Source organism: Pteropus alecto, unplaced genomic scaffold (assembly GCF_000325575.1).
Source record: "Pteropus alecto unplaced genomic scaffold, ASM32557v1 scaffold75, whole genome shotgun sequence".
Taxonomy (NCBI): Eukaryota; Metazoa; Chordata; class Mammalia; order Chiroptera; family Pteropodidae; genus Pteropus; species Pteropus alecto.
The window spans coordinates 11,358,206-11,369,995 of NW_006440638.1; the positions used below are offsets into that span (position 1 = coordinate 11,358,206).

General features: G+C 33.2%; 1 protein-coding gene across 2 annotated transcripts in view; it reads left to right on the plus strand.

The window, feature by feature from the left end:
- UBA3 (ubiquitin like modifier activating enzyme 3) overlaps window positions 1-11,790 on the plus strand; it is a 20,425-nt gene that overhangs the window by 336 nt on the left and 8,299 nt on the right. Inside the window, exons 2-5 of one of the 2 annotated variants that reach the window (XM_006917480.3) lie at window positions 1,711-1,831; window positions 3,121-3,207; window positions 6,730-6,812; window positions 9,137-9,217. In XM_006917480.3, the coding sequence (XP_006917542.1) occupies window positions 1,711-1,831; window positions 3,121-3,207; window positions 6,730-6,812; window positions 9,137-9,217 (372 nt within the window). The remainder of the gene's footprint in view (window positions 1-1,710; window positions 1,832-3,120; window positions 3,208-6,729; window positions 6,813-9,136; window positions 9,218-11,790) is intronic. The other variant, XM_006917481.3, reaches the window with a different exon arrangement.

The following is an 11,790-nucleotide window of genomic DNA, read 5'->3' on the forward strand; positions in this document are numbered from 1 at the left end:
GCCCCGGGGGGCTGGGAGGGGGGCACCCGGAGCGCAGGCCGCGCGGCCTCATTCCCTGACCCCCGTCCCGCAGCCCCAGGGGACCGGCGGTCCGCTCCTGTTTCCTTATCTCAGGCGGGCATTGGGCCCGGGGTGCACCGCAGCAAGTCAGGCGCGGGCTTGCCAGAGTGCTTGACCTGAAGGTCTAGAGGAAGGACCCGTGCACCCCTCCTCCTCTTCCATCCCAAATTGTCAGACGTGACCTTATGAAACGGGAATCTTACTTAGACATACAAAATGGAAACCAGGCAATTTCTGGCCTTTCGTAAAGACGGAGACAATAGTATTAATTGCAAACTTTCTATGAGAACTTTATATGGTATAGTACTAAGCACGTCAGTCATTTTTGCAGAATAATTGACTCTTAAAGGAGAGTGTAGACTCCAAAGAGATTGTTTTGCCATTTATTACACACCCTATTTCTTATCAAATGCTTAGTGTTGTGTGGTGAGACAGATTTAAACAATGTTTTCCAACCTGGCCAACGCCAAATAATTTTTGCTCCTGCTTATATGGGAGGAGAAGAAAGTACTCTTGCAGTGGGTGTGGTTTAGTTATGAATTTCTGTGCCAAATCCCAGTAGCATTGCTTTAGTCTTTAGGTATCTCCCTCGGAAAGTTGAATTTCATTCAGTTGCAAGAGAATTGGTGTGTCAAACTTAATTTCACATTCCTTCTCACTTTTCATTTCCTTTCCACTTTTTTTTAAAATGACAATTTAAATGTTTACTGCATGCCAAGTATTGTACTGAGGCCTCAGTGTAGATTCTCTCTCTATCCTCATTCTGACCCCAAGTAGCTATAAACAATCTACAGATGAGTTTTATGGCTGTTATGTAATCTGCTCAAGGTCACAATGCTATTAATTGTGGAACCAAACCCAGCTATAACATGAAAACCTATGGTCTTTATTGCTAGGCAATACTTCTTGTTCCCTTTTGTAAAAATATTAATATTTTCAAAGGTAGAAATTGTGGAGTTATACAAAATTTGAAAATTAAAAATAATTACAACCAAACATGAGGTTTGCACTGAGTGAGTCCTGTCTTATTCAGTTGTATGTTCTAAAAAGTTTCTAAATGGTAATTAATGCCCATCTGTGGCATAATTGTAATCTAAAACTTTTTGCGCACCTCATAATAGTATTAAGAGATTCTTTTTTTGAAAATTGGGATCTCTGTTTCAGAGAACAATGTGTGCAAGTTCCTTTCATGAAAAATATTTAAATCACACCTTTCAAACTTGGAAAGGACAAATGAGTTAGATTTGAATCATTACAATTCTGAAAGTGCAGTTACATGTTTATTTTTTTCTTGCAACTGATATTTCTTGATCCAGGCTTGTTGAAGGAACAGTTTGGGGAAGTTTGCAATAATCTTTTTTAAATTCCAAATGTAAAACCCATTTCTCACTAATTAAACAATATCCCAAGTTTGATTTTGGCTTGCTTTAGCAACCCAGAAACATGTAGACTGATTTATTTCATCAAATACATGCAGTTCTTAACTTTAAATAAACTATAGAAAATTAAAAGCACAACCACATTAAATATTTAACTTTTTATTTGAGCAGGTCTGGTGTGGTTACCTTTTCATTTGGGGAAACCGTAATAGTTGTAGGTGTGGATTTTTCATATTGACCTTTGCAGCTGAATTTACTGTGTTCTGTGCAGAATGGCTGTTGATGGTGGGTGTGGGGACACTGGAGACTGGGAAGGTCGCTGGAACCATGTAAAGAAGTTCCTCGAGCGATCTGGACCCTTCACACACCCTGATTTCGAACCCAGCACTGAAGTGAGAAACGTTTACTTTTAAATAACTCCTCTAATAGTTTTATATTTCAAAAATGATAAAATGCTTTCTTTTCATTTTCTCTTATAAAAATACTAATACAATTGTATATATTATCTTGAAATTTTAAATTGAATATTTGCAGCTGATTTTATTAGTCATTTTCACATTTCTCATGAAATATGTTGAAATTTTTTGAGTTAAATTATCTCATTTAAAATTCTAAGGTATATTTCACTTTAAATTCCAGTTTAAAATGACTTCTGACATTCTCCTTTTTAGTCTTACTATGAGAAATTAATTTTGATAGGAATATAGATGTGCTTGTTTAAATTTTGAAATTTAGTTAAATGAGCACCTTAGGATTGAATGTAACTAATTGCATGTTAAAAATTACATGATTGCTGTATAATAGAGGAATAGAATTTTGGGCTGATAGTGTCTGACTTAAAGCAAATGTTCAATTAGATAAAACTTGTTTTTTATTACAAGGTAGAAAAAAGTATTCTTTATAGTAAATTTTTATGTTTTGTGTTTATAAAGAGATATTTTGAAATGGAAATATTGTGCTACTCCAAAAATTAAGATGCAGATGCTTGGGTTTGACCCAGTGTCTCATCTAAATAACTTTTCTTTCCTTTAATTTTGGACAGAATTGACAGTATTCTGCCTTTCTTTGGATCTACCATATTTTCTTGTGCTTCTGGTGTTTTTTTTTTTTTTTGGCCTGATAATTTAAGATAGTACTATTAAGTAATCATTTCAAATTATATTTCTGTTGATATACATTTTCTAAGAATTTATGTTTTTTTCTTCCTGCAGTTTCATGTTTTGTTTCACTTACTCTAAAAGAATAATAACTAATTTTTTTTTAAAGAACCTTAAACATCTTGTGCAGTGCTTGATTCTCTGTTCTTAAGATTTCCACACTTTTCTATTTTTAGGAAGTCAGTTAAATAATGAATTTGATGCTTTTCATCCCCTTTCAAAGTTAAAAAAAAAAGATAACTCTTAACTAGGCATAGTTTTCTGGTTAGAAATGGCTTTTTAATTTTATACAATAGTCAATTTAAAAACATTAAAATTGAAATGCTCGGAAATTATTAGGGTTATTATAGAATTTCTGGTTCTACCTTGTCTATAAATTTAAAAGAGTTTATTAAATAGAAAGTCTGCTCTTTATCCTAATTTGCATTTTTCATGGAAAGAGCAGAAACTATTTTATGGCTTGTATTGATGGTGCTTATGGTTTTTATCAACTAGATTTTAATATGCCTTTTTATTCTTTACAGTCTCTCCAGTTTTTGTTAGATACGTGTAAAGTTCTAGTCATTGGAGCTGGTGGCTTGGGATGTGAGCTCCTGAAAAATCTGGTAATGGTATATAAAATATTTTTTTCTCCTTTTTGATAATTTTCCTTTCTGTCATACTAGAAAAATTTCTTCATTATGATTGTTAACCTTTTGTCCTGAGCCTTTGTTAGATAAGTTTAAATAATTAAAATGATGATAGCAACTTTGGAACTTTTTAAATTCTAAAGTTCTCAACTATAATGTCTTTAATAGAAATTCTTGTTCTTTGCTCTTTGTTAAAGAAATCTTTGTGCTTCCTCTTGATAAGCACTCATTAATTTCAGTGACATAAATAACAAAATTGATAATTCATATATTAACATGTAATTTCAAAGAATTTGTTATTTTTTTTTTTTTCCCTAAGATGACCCACTTAGGTGGCTAGGACATTGCCTCATTTTATGTAGAGGGAGACACTGAGGTTCAGAGAGATTAAATGGCTTGCCCAAATTTTTCTGGATTATAGTGATGAGCCTGGGATCTCATCCAACTCATCAGTTCGTAGTCAGGTGTTCTTTCCACTGAACAATAGGTCATTGCATGACCTAATCAGACTAATATTTGATAACAATATGATAATAGACCTATAAAATTTGGGAAAGCTAAACCTTTTTTTTTAATCAATTTGTTTTTAATGAATATCATTTTAAGAGAGAGTCACTGTTTAGTGAAACTATTTTATATACTGGTTGAAATCCATAATTTGTGATTTAATTAATTGGTTTCATTGATTTCTGATAACCACAAAGTAGCTTTACAAAAAAAAAAGTTTATTTAACAAAAATGGATAGGAAGAGAATTGATTTAGAGCTGACGTATGCCAGGCTTCTCATTAGTGTATAGAAAAGTAGAAATGCTAAAGTAGACTCCTTAGAAAGTGAAGCAAGTAAAGGAACCACATGAAGGACCTAAAAAGTCGACCCTGGGGCTAAAGTTTAAATATCAACAGCCACATTAATTTTGCTAGGAAATACTAACGTCACTCCTAGTGAAACTATAAACACTTAATACACTCATGATACTTAGTGCTGTGCTGGGTTCTGTGGTGATTATAGATCAGCATGATCTGTCTTTAATGAATTTGAAGTTTCATTGGGGAGAGAACTCTCATATAATATAAATAGTAGTGTGTGTGATATATTCTGTGGGGATGCCAAAATGATAATATCTTATTAGACATAAATACTGTAGCGGTATGTGATCCAAGGAGTTCTAGGAGGGAAGGATGGGCAGTGGTTTTGGTAGGCATCCTATGCAGAAATGCTTAACTTTTTCCATTTGAAGCTGTTATTTGTAAATGTGATGTATATTAATGTAAAGTAATTGGGGATTAGATCTGTGGAGTAGTCATCTTTAGGAGTGGCCATGTTATTTATTGCATTGTAATAACCTTACACAAAAGAAGAAAACTAAGGATTTTTGCTTTTACCACTGTTATTTGGCTTATTTCAGACGTAAGTACATAAGCAATATACATCTTTTTCAACATTAATCGTAAGACCCCTGGCCCCCCTCCAAGGCTCACAGTAAAAAAAGAGTATGTCATTAATATTATTGATTGATCAGATATTTATTGAGTCTCCCTCCCCATGTGCCAGGCACTATTTTAGGTGCTAAAGATACAGCATTGAACAATACAGACAGGTGTTTGTGGGCTTACATAATAGTGGAAGGAAAAAGATAAGTAAAATATATAATATGTTGGATGGTAATAAATGTTTTGGAGAAAAGAAAGATGGTGGGAAGGGAAAGGGATTATAAAGCTATTTGAGCAAAAGTGAGCAAGAACAGTCTAGACAAGGAACAACAGATGCAGAAGCTGTGAAGTGGGAGCATGACTATTATGTTCCAGGAAGGTAAGGAGGTTATTACAGATAAAGCAGAAGTGGATAAGGGAGAGTATTTTCAGAGAGGATATCAGAGATAATAGGAGATGGAGGGGCTTGAAATGAATATCACAAAAGACTTTGAAGGTTACCGTAAGAACTTAGCATTTCACTCTGAGTCAGAAAGATTTAAGCAGAGATTTAAGCAGATGAGTTGACTTGATCTGCCTTTTAACTTGGATCTCTGTGGCTTTTATATTGAAAAAAGACCTAAAGGAAGAATAGAAGAGGAAGCTGAGAGGCTAGTTAAAAAGTTGCAGTCATCTAGGCAAGAGATGACAGTGCCTTGGAACAGGGTGGTAGAATTGGAGTAGAGAGAGGCAGTCAGATTATGGATATGTTTTGAAGATGAAGTCAACAAGATTTGCTAATATATTGGTTGTGGGACGAGCAAAAAAGAGTCAAGGATGACAACAAGATTTTTGTCCTGAGCACCTAGAAAGAAGTTTGTTAGCATTCATTAAAAAGAAGGAGACTTGGGGAAAGAACAGATTTGGTGGTGTTGGTGAGCAAGGATGGTTGAGTTTGGTTTTGGAAACTGTCGAATTTGAGATTTCTGTTGGATGATACTTTATCTTATAAGATTGTCTGAGATTACCAGAACTAAGCACAAGGGTACTCTAAGTTCTAGCCTGTAAAGTAGGAGGAAAACTGAGTGTGGTGAACTGGAAACCAATTCGTAAAAACTGTTCAAATTCTCATGAGTGTGGCAACCAAGTGAAGAACGTGTTTTAATGAATTGATCCACACAGTTTCAAATACTTCAGATGGGTAAGGTCAGAGAGACTGAGAATTGGTCATTGGAGGTAGCAACATGGAGTTCACTCGTGACCTTGACAAGTGCAGTTCGATGGAGTGGTAGGAATGAAAGCTTGTTCAGAGTAAGCACAAGAGAGGAGTATGAGAAAGCAAGTATGGACAACTCTTTTGAGGATACCTTGTTAGAAGGAGGGGCAGAAAAATGGGGAAATTATTGACAAGTGATTTAAATTGTTTACTTAAGTAAATTGACCAAGACTAGAAAAGCATAATTAATTAATGAGACTTAATTTTTTTTTAATCTTTTGCTTCTGCTGGTAAATTTGAGCAGTGGTTATACTGTTGGAATGCTTGGCATTATCATTGATACACAACAGTGTTTTGTTTTCCCTGTTTTGATTGCTCGTTTTTGACTCAATACTTTTAAGATATTCCTTTTACATTACATGTGCAGTGTACCTATATGTTTATAATATATATCTTATAATAGTTATTGCTGGATCATGGTATGGTGTTTTATAAACTAAGATAAAGTTTGTATAAACTGCTTTTAACAGTATTCTGAAGAATAGTATGTACAGTTAATTAATAAGACTAGTAAAATGAAAGAGTCTAGCAACAGCAAAGCAACAAACTTTACACATGTGTTTATGGGATTATAAAACAACTGTAGAAATTTTGAGTTGTTCTCTTTTGGTTTTAGACTATTTAAAACTAAGTAGTTACATATTTTTGACCTTTACAGGAACTATGAATTTCATATACCTTGTAAGACTAACCATCAAATTATGTGGAATTGCTTATTGAGAATTTGTAGACTTAGAACAACATTGGAAACAAATATTAAAATTTCAACTGTGAGGTAATTTCTGCTTAATTGGATTTTCTTTTTTTATTCTCACAGGCATTATCTGGTTTTAGACAGATTCATGTTATAGACATGGACACTATAGATGTTTCCAACCTAAATAGGCAGTTTTTATTTAGGTAAGTTTTAATATCTTAAAGAAATTTTCAAAAAGTTTATGTGATTTTGGGGTGACTATGGTCTGAAACTACAGAGTTCAGTTCTCCTTCTAGTGATTTCACAAGAGTACAATAGCTGGAATATTAGACCCTAATGAGATATATTGGTGAGGACTTATGAGCCAATATTTCAATGATGACGCTGGGACAGTGAAGTTGCGATGGTACAAAATGGGAAAGGAAATGAAGAGTTAAGGAGAGAAAACTCAGGAGCAACTGAAATGGAAGAAAGAGGGATAAATTACCTTAGACATACATAAAATAGAAAAATCATCTAGGAATGGTTTGTAAGAAATGATTTTAATAACTGAAAGTGGAACACGTGCAGCTCTGAGGAAAAGTTCATTAGTGAATTTTAGCATGTAACACTTAGGGGTTTGATTAGCTAGACAAAATTGTCTATTCATTAGTCAAAGAATTATAGATATGGAGAGATAATGGACTTTTTCCCTCTATCTAGTGGTTAGGGTACTAATAGGAAGCAATCAGTCCTGGTTATGCAGGATAAGGTTAGGTTAGGTTAGGTTAGCAGAAAAGATAAAATTAACTTAAAGGATAGGCATTAAACCTCTATCTTTGTGGAAGATCTTAAAGAGATTAAAGGGTTAAATTAAGTGAAGTTAATGAAATGTTTTTGCAATGTGAATCCTATGTTTAACTTTTCTTTATTTTTTTAACCCTTGAAATTTCCTTTCTCTATAGAAAAATTTTGGGGCCTTTGCCGGCCTTACAAATTTTGGTATATAAATGTTCTTTAAAACACCCTACTGAATTAATTGGTTATGGTAATGCCATACCCTTTAATTTTTGGCTAAAATAATGATTGAAGATCTTAATAATAGCTAACATGTATTGAGTGATTAGGATGTATTAGGTATTTTCTAAGAAAGCTCTATTACTTTATTTAATCTCAGGGCAACTCTCAAGGTAGATACTTGTTTTCAAGGTTAAAAATTAGACCAAGGTATCCTACAAGAATGATGTGTGTGAAAGCCCATTTTATTCAGGCTGCATTTTTTAGATGAAGTAATTTGATTCCCTAATCTTGGAATGGTAAATATACAGTCTCCATAGAAACAATCTAGTAGTTATTTTGTTTTGGGTCCACTGTAAAAAGCACATAAAATCTACAACTGAAAAGAATCATGAAAGTATACTTTATCCCTTTTACATACCTGATGAAGGGGTATGAAGAGCTCCATCCAGAGTAGTTGAATGCAATACTGAAATCAAGTGTCTTGATTTATAATAGAGCCTTTTCTATTGCAAGCTAGAACAAAGTTAGAATACAACTCTTGTCAGAAGTTTTGAATGAAAAAAGAACACTGCATTATTGCAGAAAAGAAAATAGACATGTTAAAGTATTTTTCCTTCAAATTGCACTTAAGTATTCCTAGTAAGCATATTGATTTTTTAAAAATTGTTTGTGCTTAATATATGAAAGAATACAAAGAGATAAGATTATAATAATTTTCTTCCAGGTGTTCATAGTCTGGTATGCTAGACCTGTGTGTATAACAAAAAATGTCATGAAAAAGTAGTAATGAAGCACTTACTAGCATATACAAGGAAGTGATTTCTGTGAGGAGAATGAGGAGATACTAGGAAAGAAAATACCATTTGCACTGAGATTGGAAGAGTGAATTCATGTTTTTTTTCCTATCTATTGCTACTTATTATCTAGGAGTGATCTTTTGAGGCCTTATATTTTTAGCTTCTCTAAAATACTGGTGACATTTGCAATTTTAGATAATGCCTTTGAAATTATTCCTTCAAAAATGTGGTTATGGCTTCTTATGGGACACAAAACTTACTACTTAATCAGCACACATGGAAAGAAAGGGATAAATGAAGGTTCTTGCATGCCTAGAATGAATCTCATTGTGTATATTTCATCTAAGACCTGCATAGTAACACCCTGAAGTTCTGGGGTTCAGGGCAGATACTTGGAAGGCTCTAGGTCTGGCATAATTTTTTTACTTGAGGAAGTGCCACAGTGAGAACTGGCCAGGAAACATGCCATTATTATGCTTTATGGGGGAGTGGGGGATACTATTCACATTTGCACTTAAGTACAGAGTTGTCAGTATTTGTCAATACTTAATTTGGAACATCAGCAAGAGTTAACATTTAGTGTTGAATGACTATTCATCACAAATAATTAGAAAAAATATTTCTTCTAAATACTCTCTAAATATAAACTCAATGTGGCTATTTTTATGTTTGAAATTATAACATCTAGATTTATTTCATGAATGATAATTTAAATATAATTTTTCCTGTAGGCCTAAAGATGTTGGAAGACCTAAAGCTGAAGTTGCTGCAGAATTTCTAAATGACAGAGTTCCTAATTGCAATGTAGTTCCGTATCCTTTTGACAAAAAATTATTTTTTTAAAGCTTTTGTTTTCTTCATTATAAAAGACGTTTAACATAGAGAATGTAGATAAAAAGAAAAAAAAGATCAGTAGCAGTTAGCTTATTACTGAAATATCTGCTGTTAACATTTTGCTTTATATCCTTCTAATCTTTTCTTTAAGGTTATGTGATTTTTTTTTGCCCTGATTTTTAAATTAAGCTTCTGTAGCCAGTGCCATCACTTATTTTGCATTATTGCCCTTAATTTCAGTGTCAGTTGCATATCTCCTGTACTAGACTGTAAGTTCCTAGGCTGGATCCAATTAATCTTTGTGTCTCCTTACAGTAGAAGACAATAGACAGTATGTTATTAACCAAATAGAAGGTGTCAGCATCAATTTATTTGATTAAAGTATATATTCTAACAGTGAACATGTTGAAGCTGAAATTTAAAATACAATGCCATTTGCAACCACTCAAAAAAACCTTAAGTGTAAATAAAATAAATATGAGATTTGTATGCTGAAAAATGCAAAATGCTGATGAAGGAAATTGGACAGTTCAACATAGTAAAGATGTTACTTCTCCCCAAATTTATGTCCAGGTTTAACACAATTTCTATAAAAATCTCAGGAAGTTTTTTTGTCGCTAAGGTTATTCTAAAATTGATGCTGAAAGAGAATAAAGTGAGAGGAGTTACTATCTAACTTCAGGACTTTATTATATAGTTACAGTAATCAAAACTGTGTAACTGTGTAGTATTACCAGAGAAGTAGACATAGATCAGTAGAACAGAATAGAGAAGCCAGAAACAGCCCTATGCAAATATGGCCAGTCGATATGTGACAAAGGTGCACAAACGATTCAATGGAGGAAAGTTAATCTCTTTAACAAATTGTGGTGAGCTATTGGATATACATAGGCAAAAAAATGAATTAACTTAATCCTCAAAATTATGAAGAGTAACTCAAAGTTGATCATATGTTTAAGTGTCAAATGTAAAACTAAAACTTTGGAAGATAACAGAAAATCTTTGGGACCTAGGGTTCGGTGAAATATCTTTAGACCACATCAAAAACATTCATAAAAGAAAAGAATTGATAAATTGAACTTCATCAAAATAAAAACTTTTGCTTGGTGAAGGACCCTGTTAAGAAGATGAAAAGACAAGCTGCAGCTTGGAAAATAACTTATAAAATAGGTATCTGACAAAGGACTTAGATCTAGAATATATAACTTTTAAAACTCAACAGTGAAAACAATGCAATTAGAAAATGGACAAAACCATAAAGGAATATTTCATGGCAGAAAGCACATGAAAAGATGTTCAATATCACTAGCTATAAGAAAAATCCAAATTATGACCACATTGAAATACTACCACTCACCTATTAGAATAGCTAAAATAAAAAATTTTAATAGTATCGAAAGCTGGCAAAAGCTGGCAAAGGTACAGAAAAACTGTATCACTCATACATTGTTGGTGAGAAATGTAAAATACTATAGCCAACTGGAAAATAATTTGTTTTAAAAATCTAAACATACACTTTCCATATGACCCATTAGTTTCATTCCTGGGCATTTATCCTAGAGAAATGAATACTTAGATTGGCATAAAAACTTTTTCTTAAACAGCTTTCTTTTCAGTAGTCAAAAACTGGAAACAACTACAACACCTGTCAATAGGTGAATTTTTAAACTGGTACAGCCGTACTATGGAATAATACTAAGCAATAAAAGTGTACTAACTAATAAAATATGTAACAATTTGGATGGATATCAGGGGCATTATGCTGAATGAAAAATGCCAATCTCAGAAAGTCATGTATTGTCAGATTCTATTTATATAACATTCTTCAAATGACAAAATTATAGAGATGGAGAACAAATCAGTTATTGCCAGGGATTAGACATGTTGCCAGTGGGGGAAGGGGTAGAGTAGCACTAAAGAGATCTTCGTAGTGATGGAGTGTTGTATATCTAGATTGTGGTGGTTATACAAATTTACACATGTTCAAATGACAAATATACACATTATACCAATGACACACTCGTGGTTTTGATATTGTACTAATTAATGTAAGATGTAACTTTTGGGGGAAACTGATGAAAGACACACAGGACCTCCCTGTACTATCTTCAGATTTCTGTGAATCTATATTATTTCAAAATAAAAAATTTAAAGATGCAAATACAGGCCTCAGTTGGGGAGAAAGAAAAAAAAAAGTATGCACACTCTGTCCTCATTACTTAGATCTGGGAAACTTTTGAGTATTTTATAGAAATCCAGGAGGTGAGATTTCTTGGTTGGCTCCTGGGTCCCCTTTTGCTCTTCCTCCAGTGTTTGCTCTGGTTCTCTTTTGACTTTTCTGTTCTAGTTGCAGCTTATGCCTCCTGTTTGCCTAGCATTCAGACAGGACAAATCTGAATGGGTGAGGGCTAGTACTGAGTTTATTTTTCATAGCTTTATTTGTAGGCCAAAATAAAAAATCTAGGACAGTGTATGTTGTATATGTCTTTTTTCTATTTTGCTTTAAAAAATAAATATATACATATATAATGGATTATTGTAATTTTAGAGA